Source organism: Pelodiscus sinensis, chromosome 3, assembly GCF_052426305.1.
Source record: "Pelodiscus sinensis isolate ZL-2025 chromosome 3, ASM5242630v1, whole genome shotgun sequence".
Taxonomy (NCBI): domain Eukaryota; kingdom Metazoa; phylum Chordata; order Testudines; family Trionychidae; genus Pelodiscus; species Pelodiscus sinensis.
Genome location: NC_143054.1, coordinates 73,355,581 through 73,382,293, shown reverse-complemented (window position 1 = coordinate 73,382,293; position 26,713 = coordinate 73,355,581). Strand labels below are relative to the sequence as shown.

General features: G+C 41.6%; 1 protein-coding gene across 2 annotated transcripts in view; it reads left to right on the top strand.

The window, feature by feature from the left end:
- Positions 1–26,713, top strand: part of ASCC3 (activating signal cointegrator 1 complex subunit 3) — a 410,940-nt gene that overhangs the window by 327,514 nt on the left and 56,713 nt on the right. For both annotated transcript variants that reach the window (XM_006118439.3, XM_075923934.2), the window contains exons 33-36: positions 1,269–1,401; positions 5,787–5,912; positions 20,136–20,247; positions 20,674–20,808. In XM_006118439.3, the coding sequence (XP_006118501.3) occupies positions 1,269–1,401; positions 5,787–5,912; positions 20,136–20,247; positions 20,674–20,808 (506 nt within the window). The remainder of the gene's footprint in view (positions 1–1,268; positions 1,402–5,786; positions 5,913–20,135; positions 20,248–20,673; positions 20,809–26,713) is intronic.

Sequence of the window (26,713 nt, the reverse complement as noted above, 5' to 3'; positions counted from 1 at the left end):
CACTCCAACTGCTCTGCCCCAGGCGTCCTGATTCAGCCGCTGCTGGTCAGTTTCAGCAGCGGCTGAATCAGGACTCCTGGGGCAGAGCAGCTGGGGTGCTGCTGGGTTGGTCCAGTAGCGCCGAGGAGCGGTGCTACTGGAGCAACCCAGCAGCACCCCAGCTGCTCTGCCCAGACGTCCCCAAGTCAGCCGTTGCTGAAACTGACCAGCGCTGACTACAGGAAGCCCGAGGCACAGTTGCTCTGCCCCGGGCTTCCTGGAATCAGCTGCTGATCAGTTTCAGCACCAGCTGACTTGGGGTTCTTAAGTTGAATCTGTATGTAAGTCAGAACTGGCGGTCAGTTTCAGCAGCGGCTGAATCTGGACGCCAGTTCCGACTTACATACAGATTCAACTTAAGACCAAACCTACAGTCCCTATCTTGTACGTAACCCGGGGACTGCCTGTATTTAGTTTACCTAAAACTTTCCATTATGAAGTGTTCTTGTGATCTTTTCCTTGAGAAAAGATCTTTCCTTGAGAAAACAACATCTCTGTTGTTTGCAGTTGTTTGATAATCTTCAGATAATACAAGTGGCCTTTTCTTTTTCTGGGAAATTCCATTCAGATCTGATTGAGCTGTAAAGTGTTAAAAATCACAGTGTCCCTTCTTTCACTTGCATTCCTCAGAATATTTTTGGCAGCCTCATAAAATTACTGAATGTTCTAAAGTCCTCACCACTTGCCAGCACCAAAGCACCAGAAAGAGTAGAATACATTGCACTGGTTATGTGGGGCACTACTAGACACACTATAGTAGAAGCATACAGAATAGTAGAAGCCAGAATGTGCTTTCTTGATAGCCTCTTTGTCCTTCCAAACTAGCATATGTGCCCAGTGTTCCATTTCCCAGCATGATGTCAGGTACTCCCCCAACTGGATGGGGACCGTGAGAGAGTGAGCATTCAACTAGGCTCTCCTGTAAGAACGATCTATTGTCACTCAGTATGGGTTACTAACCCCCCTATTCTGGTGAAACAGCCTGCTGCCACTGCCAGCTAATCTAGGTAGGCCTGACACTTCAGTGATAGAAGTCTGTAGTTGTTGCATTATGAGAGTTGCAGTTCAGACGTTTAGAAATAAAGTCTTTGCCACAAAGAATTTTCAGTCTGATTTTAGACAAGATTTAGCCAGTGGGAGTAACAAAGACGGGTAAATGAGGTTATAGAAAAACAATATATCTACTGTAAATTATATTTAAATAAATCTATGTGTTGTTCGTTTTGTAGATGTACTTCAGATGATGGGACGTGCTGGTAGACCACAGTTTGATGACCAAGGCAAAGCTGTGATTTTAGTCCATGATATTAAGAAAGACTTCTACAAAAAGTTTCTTTATGAGCCTTTTCCAGTGGAATCAAGGTAAAGTTTGTCTGGAAAGAAAATAGATAGTGCATACAGCAAATATGCAGTAGATGAGAGTGAAATGGGACCCACAGAGGCACCAAAATACTGTGACCTCTAAAGACAGTAATCTTTCCAACCATAGTCCTCAATGACAGATTCTTCTTTCTACTTTTCCCCACCAATCATATCCTGGGAGGACGTTTTCTCCAAGTATTTAGTACATCACAAGATAAATGTTTGTATGCTTCTGAGTGTTTGTAGAATAGTTATTGATGCATCGGACAACTCCATCAGAAAATGTGCTCAGTGGGAGGGGGTCAGATATGATTTAAGTACTTTTCACATGGGATTTTCATACCATTCTAGTCTTGTTAAGAAATACAGATCAAGCTCAAAGGAGAATTGGTCTTGTAAAGAATTGGCAATATTTCTTTCAAAGTAGGAGCTGCAAGATTTCTAAAAAATAGGAAAACTAAGAAATATTTCTGATTCTCTCCTAACCTCACTCACTAATCCATGATTCAATGTAAGTATATATAACAGAAGCTAGTATAATCTCCTCTATCGTAGATAATCAATGTACCATTTGTTTTCCTAAAGAACAACTAGCATTTATAAATCTTTATCCAGTCATATGGTACACACATATGTGCTTTGTTTCAAACACTTATGCTCAGTGTTTGGCACACCAGGAAACATGCAAAGAAAAGTATAATATAGATACAAACAAAAAGAAACTAAAGGAAATCTTCCGTATGATGTAATCCTTGACCAAAAATAGAGCAATAAAATGCAAATTATTTTACCCACATCATATGATTTTGGCAATAAACCATGAAGCCTTTCTGATTCTGAACTGTGGATCTGAGAGACACAGGCATGTGGAAATGGTGTTTTCAAGTCTGTGATATAGCATCTATGCTGCACTGCATGTGGCTGTTCCCTCTTCACCAGGGAGTGAAGGGAAATAATAATAATAATTAATAATTATGCAGACATTCTGACGTGGGTCTGCAGCTTGACCTACCTCCACATGCGAATTAACAGAGCTTGAGTCCAAGTGACAGTAAAATTCTGATCTTATTTTTGTGTGTGTACAGAAGGGGGGGGTTGGGCTCAACTGACAGCTTGAGTTTAGTGGGCAATGTACACTTAGCTAGTGTATCAACCATGTTTATCCAGCTAGTCCAGCTGAGTTCAGACATCTGTAGTTCTTCCCTTTCAGAGCCTATAGCCAGTGATTCACAGTTACAAAAAAGCCATTATATAACCAAAGTATTCTTTATTTTAACAGTAGGAACAAAATATTTAGGAGGAAAGAAATGTAAAATAATAAACAGAATACAAACATCTGTCTCGCCTAAAGATTTAGTATCCCCTGATGATAATATAGGCAGGCCTAACTTCTTCAGCTCCCAGAACCAGGCGCTTGTATTTCTGATTCGCTAACCCAAATAACTCCTCCCTCTCTTGAGAGGAAAAAAACCTTTTTAAACTGCCAATGTTGTTTGGTCTGCTGCATTCCTGGACTTTGTCTCTTCAGGCTGACTCCAGAGAAGGTAAAATACTCAAACCTTAACATTTGGACATTATTTATTAACAGTCCTCAAGTGTTTGCTTCAGAGATTGCTTATCTTGAACCATTATTTCCATTCCTGCTTGTTTTTCTTTACCAGCCACTATAAAACTAAGCCAATTGTGACCGGGTCAGGCTAGATGGTGATAGGATAGTACTTGAAAGTAGGTATGTTAGCCCCAGATTAAGTAGGTCTCTGTTCCCTGGGTAAACTGGCAGGGGCTGGCCTAGAACCAGAATCAGTCTGGACAGCCAGGCCAGTTGGAACACCCTTACCTTCCAGAGCCAAGGGAGTCTGGCTAATTCGCACACCTGTGGCCAAACAAGAACCAGTGCAGACTGGTTTTAAAGGGCTCCTTCTTCTGTTAGTTCAGTGTCACATGAGGAGAAAGGAAGGAGTCAAAGATCTGAGAGTGAGAGGAGTCTGAGTGAGAGCTGGGACCTCAAGTCAGGCAGAGTGCAGTGAAAGCAGCAGGATAGGCTGCTCAGGTATCAGAGGAAAGATTCTGGGAGAAATCGTTTGGGGAAGTGGTCCAGGAAAGTAGTTGCCAGACAGAGAGTAGAACAAACCCCATTTGTTGCTGCTGCCTTAGAGTTCCTGGGCCAGAACCTGTAGTAATGGGTGGGCCTGGGTTCCCCCCAATCCTTCCCATGCCAAAACAGAGTCTGTCCCAGAGTTTGACCCCATATTATGGACTAGCCTGTGATGACTATAGCTCAGTAGGCTGTTACCCTTACCTCTTTAAAAAAAAAAAAAAAAAAAAAAGAGGTTGTTTGGAGGGTCACACTAAGGCTGAACACTATCCACATGAAATTCAGAACCCTGGGGCACAGCCAGAGCTCTGCCACACAATATATCAATACAGCAAGTATCCCACAAGCCAGGTGAACATGCAGTCTCCATATAATATTATGGATAGCTATAGTTAGGGTTGCCAGGTAGACCCCGTTAAAAAAACGGACACGCTTGTCCGGCAAGGGCGGGGGGACCGGCCGGGAGGGGGGCGGGAAGCAGAGCTGGAGGAGGATCGGGGGCCATGGGACTGGAGGGAAGGATGGGAGGGACAGAGGAAGGGGGGCGGCAGGAAGCAGACCTGGTGGGGGGGGGAGCAGCCATTGGCCACAGCTGGGGTCTGTCCAGCTGTGCACCCAGCAGGTGCTCCCTTTACTTGCCCCCACCCACCCCACCTGGCTTCTACACATGACCACAGGGCTCCCAAAGCCAGTCACGCTCCGCCTCCCAGTCTCTCCCCCGCCCCCGCTAGGCTTCCATCCAGCGCCCAGCCAGAAATTCACAAAATACCGGACATTGCGTGTGTCCGGTATTTTCTGAATTTTTCTACCGGACAGACGGTGCAAGTACCGGACTGTCCAGTAGAAAACCGGACACCTGGCCACCCTAGCTACAGTTCGTTTCGAAATATGACTTAAGATGACTGTGTTTTAGACGTAACTGTCAACTAATTGAGGTATAGCTCATTAGTATACGCAAGTTGCATCCCATTAATATTAGATTGTTGCTCTAACTGATAATGTTTGTGACATTACAAGAATATTTTCCCCCCATGGGGAAAATATATTTAGATTAAAAATTTTAAACTCTTTTAAAAAGGCGGTTTTGCTTTGTATAGACCCAGGCCTGTGAGTGATGGTTATGTACAATTCCTCAAAATACTATTGAGTATTTTGAGACCAGGGGTCTGTCCTGGGACCAATCCTATTCAATTTATTTATAAACGATCTGGTGAAAGGGGTAAACAGTGAGGTGGCAAAATTTGTAGATGATACTAAACTGCTCAAAGTAGTTAAGACCAAAGCAGACTATGAAGGGCTTCAAAACTAAACTAAGTGATTGGGCAACAAAATGGCAAATGACATTTTTAAGTTTGATAAATGTAAAGTAATGCACGTTGGAAAAAATAATCCCAACTATATATACAATATGATGGGGACTAATTTGACTACAACTACTCAGGAGAAAGATCTTGGAGTCATTGTGAAAACATCTACTCAGTGTACAGCGGCAGTCAAAAATGCGAACAGAATGTTAGGTATCATTTAAAAAGTGATCGAGAATAAGACAGATAATATCTTATCGCCTCTATAGCCAACCATGGTACGACCACATCTTGAATACTGCATACAGATGTGGTCGCCAAATCTCAAAAGAGATATATTGACATTGGAAAAGGTTCAGAGAAGGTTAAAAGAATGAGAATGGGTCTCATATGAATGGGTGCCATATAAAGAAAGATTAAAAAGATTTAAAAGACTAGGACTTTTTCAGATTGGAAAAGAGGAGAATAAAGGGGGATATGATAGAGGTCTATAAAATAATGACTGGTGTGGTAAAAGTGAATAAGGAACAGTTATTTAGTTATTTCCACAATATAAGAAGTAGGTGTCACCAAATGAAATTAATAGGCAACAGATTTAAAACAAACAAACTAAAGTTTTTCTTCACTCACCGCAATCAACCTGTGGAACTCCTTGCCAGAGGATGTTGTGAAGACTAGGACTATAACAGGGTTCAAAAAAGAGTTAGACAGATTCATGGAGGTTAGGTCAATGAATGGCTGTTAACCAGAATGGGTAGGAGTGGTGTCCTTAGCTTCAGTTTGTTTGGAAATGGATGACTGGAGAAAGATCATGTGTTGATTACCTGTTGGGTTCACTCCCTCTGGGGCATCTGGCATTGGCCACTGTTGGCAGACGGGATACTGGGATGGATGGACCTTTGGTCTGACCCAATATGGCTGTTCTTATGTTCATATATTTATCTGTTGTAAAGTTAACTGATGCGTTTTTGTGTCATGCCCTTTAGCTTGTTGGAAGTGCTCTCTGATCACTTGAATGCTGAAATTGCTGCTGGAACTATTACTTCCAAGCAGGATGCAATGGATTATATTACCTGGACTTACTTCTTCCGTCGTCTTATCATGAACCCCAGGTGAGTGTAAAATGAAAAATAATATAACTGAGTTCCCTTTGTTTATAATTAGAATCCCAAATACTCAACATGTCTGACAGTCAGGCTAATACAGACTCCTTCCTAGGAAAGGAAGCCACATGCAAATTGTTCACATTTTTTCTGAAAATGAAAACATCTGTTGATAGATAACTGAGAGAACTTTCATTTCAGTACCAATTATAAAGTCATATTGTTAAGAGGACCCAATCAAAATTGCTAAATCAATATCCATAAATTAAAATCCCAGATCATCAAATTGCTTTATATTAGGCACGTTAAAATGTGGTTATTTACGCACTGTGGGGGAGGCAGGCACTGGTGCTCACAGGGAGCTGGCTTTTAAGCTGGATCTCCACAAGCTGGAACCTCTGTCTCCCCTACCCCCCTAGTGTGCTGCCTCTCCCCAAACACCGGCTCCCACCTGTCCCCTCCCCATGATGCCGCCTCTGTGGGAGACAGCAGCACAGGGGAAAGGAGGGCAAGCAGCTCCATGGGAGCCAGCATGCACAAGGCAGCAGTGTGGTGAGGGGGAGCAGGCGTCTCCCCACAAACACCAGCTTGCTCATGCTCATCATTTAACTATGTACTCGGATACATGTTCGCATCTCTACTTTATATACAGTAGTTCTCTTCAGTGTTTTAATCCTGTTTTTGTTGATCATAGTGACATATTATGTATTGCTTCCTGTGGGCAATCTATCACCAGCTGAATTTCTTAATCACTTATAGAATAACTACCAATGTGATATTTACCTTCTTTAGGGAAGATTGTTATGCAAACCATTGTGTGCTACTCTAATCATGTAGATCCGTCTTTGCTTCAACTTTGTTTTGGTGTACATTCACCAACCAAAATATCGTAGAGAACAAAGGATTAGTCCTTAGAATATTGCCATTTCTTAAATAACATCTGACTCCACTCTGAAGGGACACCTACTATCTCAGTTAATCTACCCTGTTAAGAATCTGAAATATTTGCCTCTTCTCTCCACATCATTTTGTGTTCCCCATACAATCCCATCCTAATCTCCCTCACAAAACCAGTCAGCAGGTATCCCTATTCCTTCCATTTCTGCATCCACTTGACTGTCCCCCATCCATACCACCACTGCATAGATCAGATTTATTTAATTTCTCTCTTACTGATCATCACCACCTGTTGAGAAAACTCTGAATTCTGTTTATGATATGTGCTGCTTTTCTGGTAAGATTATTCAGGGATTCTGACTCAAAACAGCAATTTGTCCTTGAAAATTAATGTTGAGTTATAACTTGACATAACTCTAACACAGGATCATAATATTCCTGAAACCACATAACAAATTCCATAGCACTTGGACCCATGGCAGCATTTTTAATTTGAATTTCTTATAAGCAGTTCACAAGTGGAAATAGCCAACTAATAAGTTGCCTTCACACCAAGTTTAGTTCTTAATTAGTTCCATATTTGCATCTAGGTCTTCATCCTGAATCTTTCTTAAGCAACCTTCACAAGTGCATTTTGGAAATGGAAAATACAAAAAGTCTTTTCTTGTGTGCGTGGTTTTGTGCTTATTTAGGCTGCTGAGATAAACTACATTGTGGATTTGCATGCACAAATGCTAATTCAGGGTTGTGAATTATCATAGAAGAACTTTATAAAGAAATGAATTTTAATACTGGATTTTCATGTTTAAATTATTTAATTAGTGGATGTTTTCTATCCATCAGTATCCTGCTCCAACACAAGTCTCCTTTGTAAAGAAGTTTCTTAAATACAATTTAGATCACATAGGTAGATGTAGATATAATGCAGTTATTATTTGAAAAATATGCAAACTCTCGAGGATTTAAAAAACATTTCTTATCAGAGGTTTATGTTGATGGGCTATGCTTCTGAAGCATTTCTCTAATGATGGTCCATGATAATGAAAACTTACATATCAAGTTATAACTCAACATTAACTCATGGACAAATTGCTACTTTGAGCCATAATCTCTGAATAATCTTGGCCAGGAGAACAGCATATGTGATAAACAAAATACAGTTTTCTGTACATGTGGTGATGAACAGTAAGAGGTTGCATCTAGACTGCAGGGTTTTTTCAGAAAAACGGCCATTTTTCCCAAAAAACTTCACTTATGCCCACACTGCTATTGTGTTCTTTTGATAGAAAATCGAAAATGCAAGGGTTTTCTCACATTGGTAAACTTCATTCTTCAAGGAAGAACGCCTTTTCCGAAAGAGCTCTTCCAGAAAAACGCCTTTTCCGAAAGAGCTCTTCCAGAAAAACGCCTTTTCCGAAAGAGCTCTTCCAAAAAGAGCTCTTTCGAAAGAAGAGGCCTCCAGGGTGGACACTCCATCCATACTAATCACAGCTCTGTAGTTCCTCTCTCCTGCCAGCTCTTAAAGCTTCAGGCACCCTGGACTAGCCTTGTGGCAGAAAGCCAGCCTTTCTGAGTGCTAAAGGCTTGCTCACCCATGGAACAGCCATAAGCCCCTCCAAGACTTCCCTGACTTGCACAGGGCTCCAAGGACCCATCCAGGGACAGCAAACACCAGGCACCTTCCTGATCCAGGGCAGAGATCCTGTCCCTCGTGGAGCTGTGCAGGGAGGAAGAAATGATGCAGGATCTCCACTACCCAAGGCAAAATACTGACATCTAGAGCCGGATGGCCCAGGCTCTGGCCCAGAGGGTGCACCACCCCTGTACCTTGGTGTAGGAGCTCCGGCAAGGGTACGCCCAGGCCAGGGAGCGCAGCTCTCACTCCGGGCAGGACCCCACTCCTGCCCCTACTACAAAGAGCTGCACCAGATCCTGAGGGGTGGGGAAGCCCTTTACCCACCTGTACTGGTGGACTCGGGCATGGAGACACCCATGCTCGCCCGCCCGGAGCTCCTTGAGGAGGATGACAATGATGATGAGGAACAACAGCTGCAGCAGGAGGACGACACTGGCAGCATCATCACCCTCAGCCTGCAGCCGGTACCTCAGGCCCTGGAGATCTCCCAGGCATCATCTGATGCCGGGGAGGGATCATCAGGTGAGCGCTCTCAATTTGTCATACACAGGACAGGGGAGACGGGCTCAGAGGGGATGGGGTGTGATTGTCGCTCAGCATGCTCGGCCTGGGCAGCGTGCTGCTGTCTGTGCATGTGCAGCGGCAGTGTGCACCACATTGTCTCTGGAGCCAGCCCCGGAGCACACATGGGCTGCTGCTCACGGGTGGGGGGGAAGCCCCACACACATCCAGCCCCTGGGAGGGACGTCCTCCTCCCACCAGCCAGAAGCAGGCTGGGCATAAGGGTGCGCGTAGACCCCCACATAGACCAAGGAGTGCCACACATAGTACATGGCCATGCCTGCATGCGCGAGCCACAACCCGCTCCTGCAGACAGCGCTGCCAGGTGCAAGCCCCAGGGAGGGCCAGGCCACTCCAGGCCTGTCTCCCATCCATGGGATCCCACGGTGGCCGGACGATTTCCTGGCCTACTTGTCCATGGTGTGGGGAGGGAGAAGAGCAGTGACGCTACCTCAGGTCCCTAGTGAAGCAGGGCCTGCTGTGCAGCCCACACATGGCCTTGCTCTCGGGACATCACCATCCCCTGCACCAAGGACAGTTGCTCACTACTCACAGAGGAGGGCACGGTCTCAGGGACAATGTCTGCGTGGATGACTCTCCCTCTTTTCCTCCACAGCCGGACCAGAGGGGCAATCCACACCATCACAGGAAGCCCCCCGAAGCCAGGGGTGCCTTAAGTGCTGGAGGATCTACGAGGCCCTCATGAGAGCGCACGTTGCAGTCCTGCGTGACGAAGCAAACCCTGGCCCAAAAGGTCCACGATGACACTGAGTGGCACAATCGCATGTGGGGCCAGCTCGTGCAGCAGGCGAAAACGTGTGCCACCATCCAGGAAGTGCAGCACACCCGGCTCTGTTCCCACTCTAACTCTCCCCACTCCAGCACCTCCTGTCATGCCCATGCCACCTCTCCCTGCCCTCCCCCTGCCAGACCTGACTCCGTTCCATCCCCCTCTCCTGACCCTCCCCCGCCTCAGGCCCCGTCCAACCCCAAGTTTGTTGAGGTCCCCGGACCTGAGGTGACACTTGCAGCCATACCACATGCCACTCGCAGACCTGATCCCTCCCTCCCCCATCCAGGTTCTTAGCCCCCCATCTCTCCAGTTACTTTTTTTTTTTAATATACAAAGTTTTCATTGTTCAACTCACAATCGTTTTTATTGATTGTACAGGGAAGGGGGGTAGGGATGGGTTGTGGTGGGAAAGGCATAGGAGGGCAAGTCACAGGCCCCCATTGGGGAGGTCCGGGGGAGAGTTACTAGGATCCTTCAGAAAATCTCTCCTTCAGGGCCTCCCGGATGCGCACCCTCACCTGATGCGCCTGGCGGATGGCAGCTGTCCGCGTCTGTTCAAATGCCCCTCCCTCCTGGCAGGCCTCTACCCCCTTCCTATCCTGGGAGGAAGGCCTCCCCTGTGCTCTCCACAATGTTTTGGAGAACCTAACGTGCCACGACCACCTCAGGGATGCTGTGCTTCCCCACATCGAGGTGGGTCAGGAGGCACCTGAACCTGGCCATGAGGTGCCCGAAGGTGCATTCAACCTGCATCAGGGCCGGTTGAGGTGCGCGTTGAATTGTTCCCTGGTAGAGTCCAGGTGGCCAGTGTAAAGCTTAAATGAGCCAGGGCATGAGTGAGTAGGCCGCATCCCCAATGATGCACAGTGACATCTGTACATCCCCCACATGAAAGTCCCGCTGCGGGAAGAATGTGTCAGCCTCCAGCTTGTGGTAGAGGCTAGAGTTCCTGAATATGCGAGCATAGTGTGCCCAGCCTGACCACCCAACAAAAATGTCCAGGAACTGTCCACGGTGGTCAATCAGGATCTGCAGCACCATGGAGAAATAGCCCTTCCTATTAATGTACTCGGTGGCTTGAATCTGTTGTGTGGATCGGAATGTGGGTCCCATCAATCACTCTTCCGCAGTTCAGGAAGCCCAGGGCATCAAATCTGACCAAGATCAGGTCCAGGTCTCTCAGGCAGATGACTCTGTGCAGCAGGGTGGAGTTGATGGCCCGCACAACCTGCGGAAGGAGACAAAGAAACACAAAAAACAGAGAATGAGAGGGAGTGCCTGGGCCCTTGGAGGGTGCCCGTCCCCCTCCTCCCTGCCTCAGACATCCCAGGAGCCACCCCCAAGAGTGCCTGACCTCCATGAGGAGGAACCCCAACGGTGGACTTCCCCACCCTGAATTGATGGCCCACTGACCGGTAGTTGTCCAGGGTGGCAAGCTTCCAGAGGGCAATAGCAACCCGCTTCTCCTGGGGGATGGCGGACCACAGGTAGGTGTTGCGTCTCCAGAGGGCAGGGGCAAGCCAAGCCCACAGCTCCAAGAAGGTGGCCTTCCATATGCAGAAGTTGTTGAGCCACTGCTAGTCATCCCATTGCTCCATCACCAGCTGGTCCCACCAGTCGGAACTGGTGTCCAGCCTCCAGAATAGTCTCTCGACCATGGGGTGCAGGTGCAAGGGCCTTGCTCCCACATCCAGGCAGAGGGACTCACAGATGAGCTCTGAGTTGAGCTGGGGCAGGACCACCAAAACAGTCTGCTTAAACTGCTACAGAACCTGCAGCATGGCTGTGTGGGGCCATTGCATGCCCAGGGGCAGCCCTGGCTCCATGGCAAAAAAAAAAAAAAGCATGGCGTCCAGCAAAGCTGGGCAACCAGAGCACGCACTGAAAAAGCTTTGCTGTCACTTGGAGAGGTAGGCAAGCACACAGCAGAATTTGAGAAACGGCTGGCTTAGGGGGGTTCCCTGTAAGCATGCATCTCATGACCTAATGCCCTGGCTGAAGTGGTTCCGGGTGGCCTTTTGTATGAGAGAGCATCCAATCAGTGTGGATGCTCTCTTTCAAAAAAGCTTCTTTCGAAAGAAGCTTGCAGTCTAGACGTACCCAGAGAGGTGAATAAACCTGACCAAGTGTTCTCTGTATGTAGTGCTGCTATGTGTGCGGGACAGTCAAGTGTCAGCCTTGATCAGTATTTCATTGAGAAACACCTTAGGAAAACCCGTGTGTGTCAGAAGGAGGACTCCAGATTCATTTAAGCCATACTTTTACATCTAAGCTTATCCAAATATAGTAATGGAAGGTATTGTGCCATAGAGGAGCTTCATTTTTGAATGACATAAAACAAAATCCTAAGTACATGCAATCCTTAAGGATCTAGTGTCACTTTCACATTAGTAGAAGTATTCTGGCTATATTCCCATTTTAATACTTACAGTATGTGCATGGTATCTGAATTTCCTCCTACAGTTTTCAGTTGGCTATAATATTCTTCATCACTTCCTAACATAAGCTCATTTGTAGCCTTCTTCTCTATTATGAAACAGCTAATGCTTTTCACCCAACATGTGTTTGCAGTGAAGTAATTTCTGCATGTGTGACGTGTTGAGTGCTTTGGTATTTTGGGGGATGAAAAGCATTATATAAATGCCCAGTGATGTCATTTTTCCCAAACGAACAGGCTTAACGTTTTTTATGCAAAACGCCTATGAAAATTTTCTTCAAAAAAATAAATTGTTGTCAGACAAAAAAAAAAAACAACAAAGAAGTAACAAAAAAAAGAAGAGGTCGCGGCACACCTGCGAGTTGTTCACGGAACACCAGTGTTCCCCCGAACATAGTTTAAGAAACACTGTAATAGACTTAAAATTCTCATTTGTTTGATTGCTTATTATTTTTAGTTACACATGTGCTAATGCTATGTAAACAAATTGAGAATCTGTCAAACTATACATGCAAAGTCTAATAATAAAATCATTAGTCTTACTGAAAACTAATGACTGTTTAAACCATATTAATTCTTTTTTGAGAGAAAAATAAAAATCAAAATATTATTTTCATTTTAAGGATCCAGGTATCTGATACAGTTTAGCCTCTCTTTTCCATTGTTAAATAGGAATAAAAAATTGTCATGATATTCAAAATCTTAAAATAAATCCCCCAAAATGAACTATGAACTTTTCATTATTATTCTAATTTTGTGAGGCACCATCTCAATATTTCAGAATGCATCAAGTAGATACTAAGAAAATATTTCTGCAACAAATTTTAACTAATTTGTCATGCCTGATATAGCAATTTACTTTGTTATGCCATTGGAAATATATTAATTTCCCTGGTCTATTGAATTGTTGAATCCATATGTCCTGTTTTCTGTAAATTGCATTCCTAACTTTATTGATAAAATGAGTAATTGATTTGGAGGGTGGGCCTGTTGGCAGCTTTTATTGTTCACGGAATGCTGAACAGTAGTCACTTTCTTAAATAGATCATGAATAGGCCTTGATATGCATATGAGCAGGGCAGTCCAAATGAATATATCACAACATGTCCAGTTTCAGGTCCATTGTTTATTGTACTAAGAACATAGTAAATATTCTTAGTACATTTACTAATTTAGAAATGGTTCTAAATATTATAGGGATTTGAAATTTGTGTTTTGAGTTAAAGCTTTTGTCTTATTGCAAGCAGGTACTTTGCCATGCCAGGCAGTGTTTCTATATCAATATTTATTTATAGGGCTGTGGCCAGAGAGAATGAGATTGGCCAAGCATTCTGTTCTGTGGAAAAAAAATAATGTGAGATGAGACTCTCAGCTGGCAGGTTGGAGACCCAGACAGAAGACTACATCTCATTAGCAAGGAAAAGGGATCCTTGGCTTTGGATAAAATTAATGAACTCTGTCCATTCTATTAACGTTATGAAAGGATAGACTTCATTAGTTCAACTTTTACTTAAAAAGGGAGATGACTATTTGAAACATTTTTGAAAATCAAGCCCCAGTATTTTATGCTATACAATCAGAAAATAGAAGAGAGAGAAACTTACTACATGTGTGAAGCTAAGAAATATTAACTTTGCAGTTGGAACATAAACGTGATGACAGACTTTCTCTCCACATAGTTTCAAATTGAAGAGCAGTCTTTAAATCACTTCTCTTTATATAAACTTGAATGTTCAGTAATGACAGATTTTATTGTTGATTCATTCAAAGGTTGTCCTTAAAAAAAGATTTTCCATTTTGTGACAAGCATGGAAAATTTACCACAATGAAAGAATAATATAGCATAAATTATAGAAAATGGAATTGTCAGTCAATTACATGTTCTTATTAGAACACAATTTTACATTATATCTCACATATGCATTTTTTGCTCAATGATTGGCTAACTGTGTCTAACATAATTGTGGTTATTTCTCTTTCAAGAAGCAGATTCTAATATTAGACTGATAGTTATTAACTATTTAAAGTAGCATAATTTGCATAATCAAACCATAGTTATTTCTCAATGACCAAACAGCAAGTACGCAAAACTCTCAACTGTTAATCACTAATTCCTTCATGCTATTCCTCTATAAGCTCATTCTTCAAAGGGCATCTAAATTTCTGACACTTCTAACAGGCCTATCACAGCAGCTATCTCTAGAAAATGAATTCAGTGAGGATACAATACTTGTGTTTATGATATATCTAGTCCAGCGATTTATGACAATGGCCAAAAACAGATTTTTTTTTTTTTTAGAGGCAGGTGTAATAAATGTCATATTGGGCAATTATTAAATGACCTATAAATAGACATTTTCTCTATCGCTGATTAGTTATTGACATGTGCTCCTAGAATGGGAAAGTTTGTTTTCTTTACAAATGCAGTATAATTCTCAATGCACTTATTCACAAAACTCCCTGATCTTTTTAAAATCCCACTAAATTCTTGCCCTCAATAATATTTTGTAGTAATGAGTTCCCCTGCATAATTTTGATCTGTGTGACTAAACATTTCCTTTCATCAGTTTTAAATTTGTTGCCTTTTAATTTCATTGGATGTTACTTTGTATTAATAGAAAAGTTAAGTAGAAAACCAGAATAGTCTTCCCCAGACAATTCATTGCTTTATGCAGCTCTTTCGTGGGTCCTCTCTTTCATCTCTTCCCTAAACCATGTAGAGCTTGTCTACACTTTGGAATTTTGCGCTGATGTAGCTGCACTAGGGCAACTCCGTAATATTGGTACATTTTTTTTAAATGGGTGACATTCACCAGAACAACTTATGCCAGTGTCAGTCAGGATAATTTACACTGGCAAAGTCATTTTTAAACCCAGATAGTGAATCTACACTAAAGGTTGCAATAGTAAACTTGACCAGTACAGAAATTCCCAGTGTGACTAGCCTTTTGCCTTTATCACCTTTCACTCTCATTTTACTTTAAGAAGGAATTGTTCTTAGTAGCTGAAGAACCTCAGAAGGTTAGGTTAAATAAAAAGAACTGAAGGGAAGACTCAAAAGTTCTGGGGCCCATGTTTATTGTGAATGGGAAGTTAAAGGGCAGTAGCAAATGAGCATACAGGAATTTATATTAATCCAAGTCCAGGGTAAGAGGATGGGACTACATTGCAGTATAATAATTAATACCCATAACCTGGAGTGATAGCCCATGTTAATAAACACCTGTTAATCTACTATGAGCTTTTGGCTCCTGTGTTTATTTACTTCAGGATATTGTTTTTATGTCATAAATATGAAGCACACTTGTGTTACTATTTAAGCAGGGAAACAAGAATTTATTCTTCCCAAATATCTTAGGAAGCACAGAAATATAACGTAACTAATACTTATTCCGGATTGTATCTGTAAATATAGTAGTTTTCATCACTACCAGCATGTTTTGATGCTGATCAGATTAACAGCATGTTTTGAGATTATGAAGTTGCTTGATTTAATTGCTAAACAAAAATTATACTGTATATCAGTTTAGCAAAACATTAGTTTCTGTTCAGTAGGTAGAGAAAGGTTGATATTGTTTATCAGAAACTTAGATGAGGAGGAATTTCTGCACTATAGTTTTGTTTGTTGCTCCTAAATCTTCACGTGCTTGGCATTTGCACAAGTATGCCTTATCTCCTCTTCCCCAATTTAATGTGAATGGTGATCTCTTCTCTGAGAGTTTTTAGACCACAGAATCTACAGATTGAGAAGCCAATTCACGTGATCCAGCTGTTCTTTAATGGACAATGCATCTGGGATTATAACAGAAAAATTAACTTTCTAAGCAACTTTGAAGCAGTGCCTCAGATTTACAGGTGTCCAGTGTTTCTGAATTTGTGTTAAAAACTCACTTATGCTGTGAAACTACTTGTGAAAGGCTGAATTAAGGCAGTAAACGTGCTGCCAAATTCCTTTCTCACCACTGAGAAAGTGGGACCTAATGTCTTGGGGTCCTCTGATGACACAATGCAAATCCAGAAAACAAGACCTAGAGTTCTTGCCATGGTATTATACAAAGGAATACAATAAAATAGATAGGTAACCTGCCAAAAGTAATTATATGAGTTTTCAGCCATAGAAATAGTAAGCAAATACAAAACAGTAATAAATAGACAAATGTACTCATACAAACTATAACTGGACACATTCTAATGATAACACATTAGCCCTACAGGGCTAATGAATCTGGGCAATTCCCTCCCCAATAAAACGTTTTGAAACCCAACCACTGTAAGGGGACTTCCCCAACACGATATACACCCATAAGCACTGTTGGGACATGTTTACAGTGCTCCTCCTAGCACTGATGTGCTCAATAGTATGGATTCAACTCAGACATATCACTTCTAAGGACAGGATGAGAAAATGCCATTCCCAGTGAACCCATCTGGCTATGCAAGGCTTTACGCCAAGTGAAAGTACATGTGAAGATGATGACGAATGCCTGTCCCACATAAAGGGTATTCTGTTTTCAGAATTGTAAGTCTTAAAAATTAAGTCGTTAGTACCATATAACCTGAACATAAAAAACATGGCGCTGTAACAAATGACCTCACAGTACTGACAGTTATAGCGGGGCCATTTCAAGTCTGATGAAAAATTTCCTGGAGAGATCTCAGGTCAGATCTACATGAGTAAAACAGGAAACGATTGCCACTATCCACATTAAATCCAAAATGTTTTGTGTAACTTCATCTACATTTTATGTTGCTATACATCTCTTTATCATTCTCAACTGATGAAATTCCACACTTTCTTAGATTAGATAAATAAGTTCATGTTTCATGGTTTATTATTCTTGCTAAATTCTACTAGGCTTGCAGGGTTTAAATAATATTATTTTAAAAGACAATAAAAAGTTAGTTCCTTCAGTTTTGATTGTTTAAATTTTATGTACTTTGCACATTTTTATGTAACCTAGGGGTTTGTTATTGCTGTTTCCCAATAGACTACTAATGGAAGTTAGCCTGTCTAGCCCATGTGCTAGATGGTGTTAGTATAAAACTGTCTTTGACTTTCACACCTCTCAGGGGACGAGTAATTGTTGTGTTCAAACAGCCTGTAATTGTGATCCCGCTGGCTTTCTCAGTACGCTTCTGGCTATTAGAATCATTAAACAACTCAGCACCTGTTAACAGCATTGTAAATATTCAACCCTGCTTGTGTGCAGGTTGAGCCCAATATAGGAAAAGGCTTACAGAGCCCAGCCTCATAAATTAGAGCTTCTGACAAGTCAATTATTGTGAAACTGGGTTTCACAGTGAAATAAATGAAATGGTGTGCTGATAAAAAGATAGGCTGTCTGTTTATAGCAAAGGGAACATAATGACTAGATGATTCAATGCAGTGAGCATGAAACAGCATTGTTGTTTATTCTTTATCCTAATTAAATAGTTGGATAATATAGCTTCATAGCAGAACTGATGAAAAGTACAGTTTGTATACTGAACATACTAGTATGCAAATGGAGATCAGTATTTTATCCGCTGCACTCTTCAAAATATTGTGTAATCTCATTCATACAATCATTGTTCAAAACAAATAATGCTGCCTTTTCAGTTGAATGCCTATACTGTTTATGGGGATAAGCGTGCACTGAGTGACTGAGAAGTTCCCTTACATGTGGTTAATATTATATTTATTCTAATACAGATTCTAGTTAACAGATGTTAATGGTACTTCACTCAAGATCACAAATAATTTGAAGATACTCCTTTTCACAGATTTGCACTGGGCACTTAGAAGATTTTTCTTCCCTGTAACATTGCCAAAAGTGTAGACCTCGGCAAATTTAGAAAACTTCTAAAAAGATCTGCACAAATACTGTTTTATAAGGTTCTCAAAAGAAATCTGGGTGTCATGATTTCTGAAGCTGTGAAGAATAGCAAATTAGGCAAAAGAACGTATAAAACAGCAATAGTGACTAAGCTACAGTGAAGAATTTGGTAAGATTGAATACTAATATAGGGCCTGATCCTAAAAAAATAATTACATAGTGCTGCACGTAACTGCTCAGAAGAGAGGTTCAAAACACTGGTAGCTGCAGCATCTGTACTACTTTAACATATTTATGTTTATCACCAGTGGGGTAGCTGAATGGGTGATAGTAATGCTGGGAAATTTGAGGAAGAGTCCTAATGTTTCTAAAGCAAAAATGCGATTAAAAGAGCATCTTTATTTAACTGTTGCATCCATTTCAGTGTGCTATTTTTGAATGACTTTTTTTATTAAAATATAAGCACATCTAGTTACAGATTTGAGTTCACAGGAGCGCAGTGTGTCCCCTTTTTTCTTATGTCTTTGAATTATTGAACTTTTTCTATCTTAAAAATGTTTGAATTCTATTTCAAAATAGTGTTTAAACATTTAAAACCAAACTTCAAGAATATACTCATTTACTTTGCCAATTGTAGAGCCAATTCCTCACTTCATTTCCTGAGTGGTCATATGGGGCAATTTCATATGTCCTTATTCCAGTTTTATTCAGGTACAACTCCCATCAAAGTCACATTTGGTTTGTCTGTATAATAACCTGAGGTTTTGGCCCATCACAAAGTGTGTAGGAGTTGGTCCAAAATATTAATTAGCCTTTTATTATGCATAGTTATAGCAAAAGGTTCTAGCACATTTATAAATATCTTTCTTTAGTTCAAATAGCAAAAAAATAGTAATACTATATATATTACTATACAGTGTGATAAATGTACACTATGGTGTGTATTAAATAGTCCTATTGTAGAAAGCCTTTTTATTAATTTCAGTTTTGTGGAAATTAGGCTGGAAAATATAAAAACACTTCCTTCTCCATCATTTTACCCGTTAAAAGAAACATATCCTTACCTGACTAATTAGTGCCTGTTTAAGCTTATAGCCACGTAAATTGGAAATCACTCCAGTTCACAAAATAAATTTTTTCATATTGCTTGATTTATCCTAAGCTGTTTAAAATGTTGTCTTTTCACATGTAGATATGAGCATTGTTTTAGCTATTCCCGGTCACCACATGCATCTTAAGATAAATGATTTTTGGTGGAGCTGGCCAGAAGAATAGAATGATTCTTGATAGCTTATGGGGAGAGGGAGGATAGGTAAAACTGCTAGAAAAGAAGCCAGCATGGTGACTGACTGGTTACCTAGGAATGTGGGGGTTTTAAATGTCAACTCGTGTAAGGACACATCCCTCTTCTCTACTGAGCAGGATCAGCAGCACCTCCTTCCTTATTCATGTGGTAAATACACCAGGTTATTGGCTATATCTGCTGCAGGCATTACACTAGGGGCTGGGAAGGAATTATCATTATAGTCTACCTTACCCCTCCTGTGACGGGGTGGTTGGTAAGGTCTCAGCAATGGATTCACTGGATGATTCTGGATGGAAAAGTTTGGGGGGGAGTTGGTTGACCCTCCCCCCAGTATTGTACAGTCCTAGCAATAAATCTGCAGAATGGAGGAACTTGGGTGGAAAAATAGGGGGAGCTAGTAAAGGCACACTCCTCTAGTTAATTATGGGAAAAAACAAGGGAGGATTTCCTGCACTGTATATGTTATCTGCTGGGTAGTCCCAGATATCTAATTATAAAGTTGTGGCCTGATTAAATCCATATTAGATATCTCCTCTCCTTCTTTCAGTATAGCCAGGCAATCCATTTAAGAGTTAGAGAAAAGGAGCATGGATTTCTCTTTCAGCTGTAAAGGGGGAAAATTCTACATTTAATTGCATGAGGAGTGTAGATTCTTGTTTCATCCACATTGCTTGTGCATGTTGTAAGACAGAAGCCTAGTTATATTCATAGTCTTTCTAGAAGGTGCATTTATTGTTAAATATTTATAGTGTGCTTATGTAATTAATCTGTTTTAAATTTATTTAGTTATTATAATTTAGACGATGTGAGCCATGACACCATGAATAAGTTCCTGTCAAACCTTGTTGAGAAATCTCTCCTTGACCTGGAATGTTCCTACTGTATTGAAATCGGGGAGGTAAGACTAATGTATACTTTCTTAAAAATCAGTCATTAAAAATACAATAAAGTTCATCTGTAATGCCAATCTGTTATTTTTCTCAGCAAAGTTTAATTTGTTTGTGTGTTGATTTAATTATCTAATTGTTACACACTTCCATAGATTTGCCCTGCAATAACCCAAAACTCCTGCAATGAGAGGACAATGGGAGACCAACTCCTGCTCATAGATCTTGAACTTTCATGTGTGTCTTCAGAAATAAAACCTCTCACAAGACTGGCTGTGCTGAGAACTGTCCAATGAAATTGGCAACTAGAATAGTGTCACGCTCTTGAACCATTTTGAAATTCCTTTTTCATCACCATGTATTTTAAAATGTAATCTTAAAATGTTTCTGCATGTTTTTTATACATTTCATGCTAAGCTTTCTTTCTCTTCTAATAGGATAACCGTAGCATTGAACCTCTGACATATGGCCGCATTGCTTCTTACTACTATTTGAAGCATCAGACTGTTAAGATGTTCAAGGAACGGTTGAAACCTGAATGCAGTATTGAAGAATTGCTCTCAGTCTTGGCAGTAAGTAGTAATTTTTTCTTTATCTTGACGTATATATTTCTTAAATCTAAAAGGCACAAATAACTTGTTGAACCAGTACATATGCATGCACATAAACAAGCGTTATTTAATAGCATTTCTACTCTTATCCTTGAAGTATTTAATGACTTTGATAGTCTTCAAAGTGTGGTAATTTTCCGTTGCCTCATGTTGAACTCTGTCACTTACCTCCTTAGCTGAATGTTAGAGAGAAATGTACAAGACACCGTAGCTAGATGTCTATCTTATCTGATGATAAAGACAAACCCCAGACTGACTAAGAGTATATTGAAGACTTTCACATGAGCAGGAATAAGGGGCAGCTGCCCCATGGCCTAGTGATGTAAAAGAGCCAAGTGCTCCCAGCCACCCCCTCCACTGCTACCTTGGCAGAAGCTGCAACCCCAGACCCTTTAAATTACTGCTGGAGCCCCCAGTGGCATGCATCCTGCAGCCCCGACAGTGATGAAAGGCTGGCTAGCTAGGGGGAGGCTTCAACATGTCAAGAAGGGTACATAACCTTCGTAGGGTACATAACCACAGGTTTCAGGTATATGTTCACTCATCTAAGCTGTGCCTCACAGTCTACAGTGCTATTTACATGTGTGCTAGCGGGGTGCAGAGCGTATGTACACTTAGTTACCTTCTCTCTCAAATAGGCAAACTTTTAAAATCTCTCTTCATATGAAATTCTTGTCATGTCTCTAATCATTGTCATTGTCCTTCTTTGGCCTTTTATTTCTGACACACATTGTATTTACTAAGGAACCCAGAAAAGTATTCAGATGAGAACATATCTTAGATTTACAATTTAAGATAATATTTACATTATTACTGTTGCTATTATTTATTTATTTATTTATTTATTTATTATATCTCCCTTTCTTAATGCAGGCTGACATTTTGTTTGTTTTTTGCCACTGTTGGGCACAAAGCTGTCCATAGTGTTGCCCATATGTTTTTCCTGAATGATTACAATTAACATAGAATCCATCATTATTTAAATTTCTCCTCCGTATGTGCATCATCTTGTACTTATCTAGACTGGACTTCATTTAACATTGTTAGCCAGTTGTGTGTCAGCCTTCAAACTTTGGAAAATTTCAGACCCAAACTTTTTGGCTGATGCCCATTCCTACATATGATTTTTGCTAACAATACAAGAGACTACAAAAATATCTGTTTGCATTTTAAAAGCTAATGAGACTAAAAATAAAATCAAACAAGATCCTAATTCTTTGATATATAAACTTGAAAAGATAAAACTGAGGAAAGGAAGTGTGGAATCCTTATTATTTTAATAATGAAAAAACTTTATAGTCTACAGTTTTGCTTATTTTCATGCAGATGTTGATTTTCTTAATTACTAGTTAAACTATTATTTCATCATTCTTTATCAAAGGTGTAAAATTAGTTTTTCACAATCAGATGCTGTCTTGAAAAGATTAGGCATTTTTAAAAAATTATCACCAAGTTTTTTTCAACACTGAATTAATGAGCTCTATAATTAAAGCAGTCACTTCACACCGCTATTGTTAACAAATAACATTACATCTGTCTTGCTCCATTGATGACCTCTTTCTACTTATTGAAACATTTAGCAGTTTTGGCACTAGGGAGTTACATGGCATGGGGTAAGTAGTCTAATTAGATGTAAGTGAAAATCCTAGGGGAAAAGGATATTTAAAAAGTAATTTGAAGAATCTTTTAATGATGCTGGCACTGAAAGCAGTAGCCTATAGTAAAAAAGGCATGTCAACATTGCAAAACATGATTATAATTTTAACTGTTCTGCTTATGTGACTTTTTAAAATTTTGACTTCCTTTGAATACATGAATTAAAGATAATTTAAACTCTGTTAAAATGTGTCCGCAAAAGTCTATAGCTTTGAAGTATGTCTTTTTTATTCATTATTTTTCAGCCCTACAAACTTTAGAAAGATTAATTCTTTTGAGCGAAATGCAGCAGTCACATGTGGTGACATGGTGCAATGTAGCCATCAACCATCATTGGTATAATTGCAGTCTGGGGAAGCAGAAGTGTGACATTGTAAGAGGGAAAGAAATCAACATGAAGGTTTAGGATGTAATTTACACTGATTCATGACAAATTACCAACATGTAATTTACACAGACACTTGTTACCTAGGTGAGGTGCTTTGGCCTGTTTTATTCAGGAGGTCAAATTGGGTGACTTCTGGCCTCTAAATCAGTGATTCCACTAATGGTATTTTAAGAACTCCATTTGCCACAATTCAATATTCCATGCGTATGATGACCATTCTGAATTATACACCTAGATACCTGCAAATTATCTCGTGGTAAACTGGTTCTGGTCCTCTGAATTCATAGCATTAATAGTGTCTCTTCTCTCAAAATAGAAAGTGATTGGAAAAAGCAAGATTTTCTTCAACTTCCTTCCCTGTGACCAAAGCAATTGCTTTCCTGTGAGCCCTACACTCCATGCTCATGCCCTATTTTTGGTCATCTTCTGGGTTTCATAACATAAGAATGTCATATTGGGTCTGTCCATCTCAATATCCAGTCATCCAATAATGGGCATGGGGCATCCTTCAGAGGGAATGAACAGAACGGGTCAATTATTGAGCAATCAATTCCCAGGCATCCAGTCCCAGCTTCTAGTTTTCAGAGATGTAGGAACATTCAAAGCATCTGGATGGGGTTGTCACTAACCATCTTGGCTAATAGCTTATCCTTCAAGAACATTTTTTGATTATTTTAAACTTCATTTCTTCTTTTGGCCTTCACAGTATCTCCTGGCAATTAATTCCACAGGTTAACTGTGCATTTTTTTGTGTGTGTAGAAGTACTTTCTTATGGGTTTTTTTTTTTGAAACCTTGTACCTATTAATTTCATTAGATGATCTCCAATTCTTGTCTATGTGAAGAATTAACTGTCATTTCCCTATTCCCTTTCTCTGTACTATTCATGAATGCATAGACCTTTATCATATCTCCCTTACTATCTTAGCAAATGGACATAGGATTTATCTTTCTGCAAAGACTTCAGAGGTATTTATACTACATACAGTAAAACTCCATTAGTCCGGCATCCAATGCTCTGGGACTCCTGATGGTCCGGCACCATCAGGAACCCGGAAGTGCTGGGGCAGCCGGACAGGCTTCCCCCATTCAGCTGCTGCTGAAACTGACCAGCAGCTGAATCGGGGAAGCCGGGAGAAGAGCAGCTGGGGTGCTGCCGGGTTGGTCTCGTAGCGCTGCCCCTCAGGGCTGCGGGACCACCCCAGCTGCTCTTGGGGACGCCTGGGGCAGAGCAGCTGGAGTGCTGCCAGGTTGGTCCCGCAGCGCCAAAGGACGGCACTGCGGGACCAACCCAGCAGGACCCCAGCTGCTCTACTCCAGGGGTCCCGATTCAGCCGCTGTTGAAACAGAACAGCGGCTGATTCCAGGAAGCCCGGGGCAGAGCTGCTCTGCCCCGGGCTTCCTGGAATCAGCCGCTGATCTGTTTCATCAGCGCTTGACTTGGGGACCCCTGGGGCAGAGCAGCTGGGGTGCTGCCGGGTTGGTCCCGCAGCACCGAGGGGTGGCGCTAAGGGACCAACCCAGCAGCACCCCAGCTGCTTTGCCCCAGGTGTCGGGATTCAGCCACTGCGGGACCAACCCGGCAGGACCCCAGCTGCTCTGCCCCAGGGGTCCCCGATTCAGCTGCTGCTGAAACAGATCAGCGGCTGATTCCAGGAAGCCCCGGGCAGAGCAGCTGGGGTCCTGCCGGGCAGAGCAGCCTGGGGCAGAGCAGCTGGGGTCCTGCCGGGTTGGTCCCGCAGCGCCGAGGGGCAGCAGCGCTACAGGACCAACCGGGCAGTACCCCAGCTGCTCTGTCCCAGGCGTCCCCAAGAGCAGCTGGAGTGCTGCTGGGTTGGTGCCGTAGCGCCGCCCCTCGGCGCTGCGGGACCAACCCGGCAGCACCCCAGCTGCTCTATTGCAGGCATCCCCGATTCAGCTGCTGCTGAAACTGACCAGCAGCGGCTGAATCAGGGACGCCTGGGGCAGAGCCAGACTATCGTAAGGGGGGGGCTATGAGGGACCTGGGGTGGCATCCCCTCTCACCCCACTCCAGACCCCTCATAGCCCCCCCTTCTGATAGTCCGGCATATCTAATAATCCGGCACCCCCTAGGTCCTAAAGGTGCCAGATTATCGGAAGTTTACTGTACTTTGAAAAAAAATGACAGTATCTTCCCATCTTCTATCTCAGGGGTGAGGAACCTTTTTAGGGTTGGGAGCTGCTGATCCGCTTAAAAATTAGTCGGAGTCCACACATAAATGAGAAGCAAAAAAAAAAACCAACCCCAACCTTCACTGATGTGGTCCCTGACTGAGAAAAAGAAAAACACTCCCCACATTCTCCTCACACACCAGAGCCTGGGGGGGGCCAAGGCTAGTAGATTTTGTGTGCTCCAGCTCTGTGGGAGAGTGGCAAAGGGCTGGAAGGCTAGTGCAGGGTCCTCAATGCTAGTGGGGGAGCCCCAAGCCTCAGGGGCTGGATTCAAGCAAGCTAAGGGCCAAATGTAGCCCCTGGGCCTTACGTTCCCCACCCCTGTTCTACCTCCTTTGCTTAGCTGCCTGTCATGTTGTTTTTATTTCTGTTTTTCTGTGTTTTCCCCACAAGAGGGAGCTCATTGGGTTCTCTGTGATTATTCCTATATCTTAAATGAAGGCTTGGAAGAATTAGGATTTTGTTGGTAAATATTAGTGAAGTGAATTTCAGGATGCATGTGTGCACACATGCGCATGCATGCACACACACACACACACACACACACACACACAGACAAAAAATATTTCTAATGGTGGTAATAAAAATTCATAGATAGGCAGATTTTTTTAAAAAAATGCCAGTTTAGAACTTATTAGAATTTGATATAAGGATATTTACTTTGTATATTTTGGCATGTTTTAATCTCAGCATCAACTGTCATTAAGTAATTATTGTCTGGGTTCCCCAATGTCTAACTCTCCCCATAATTTCCTGCATCTGTAAAAATCTAAAGCTTTAAAATAAACATTAATATTATTTGTCAAAATTATTCTAAAAAATTAAAATCTACTAAGCAAATGTAAATCTTATGCAGGGCATGCTTTTTCTTTCTACTTTTTACCTGGAGGTTTATAATCCTGAAAGAGTGCAATAGTGGTTAGAACTATGCTGTAATTGTGGAGATGTACCCCCTTCTTCCCAGGATTTAAGCATCAGTTTATACTCCAAGTGCACACACATCCAGCCCCTGTCTCTTAAGTCTGGCAATATGCTGCTGTTGTAGTTTGTGTTGGATTACCCCTCTTGGAATTAGGCAGCAATTGGGCACTGCTGTGGTACCAAATGGGGTGAGCTAGTGAGATAACTATTATGCTTTCTGGCATTTAAGTACCAAAAATACGTGAGAAGTCAATTAAAACAGAAAAGGTCTATGATCACCTCTCCCTGTTTCAACAACTGTTATGACTTTCTTTTTTAGGGTTTATTTCACTGCCATTCTTTATACTCTATATGTCACCATTAGTGCATGTCTATGGCAATCTTATTCTAGTCATAATTAAGCACTTGTGAGCTTATGCAAGCTTGCATTAGAACAGAGTACATTTTCATTGTAGAACTGGAACCTTACTCTATCAATATGTAAGTTATTACCACCCATACCCTGTTTTTAAGCAAGAAATTTCTGAGGTGGTTTCACTTAGTTGGGAGGAAAGAAAAAATTAATGAATTGTGAAATAATTTTCTACAGAAATGTAGACAATTTTTTGTTTTATGTTCTCCACAAGATGTCAATAAAACATTATTGGTCCCACCATGTTGTTAACAAGTAAAAATGTGTGAGGCATTAAGAATTTAAGGTAATTTTATT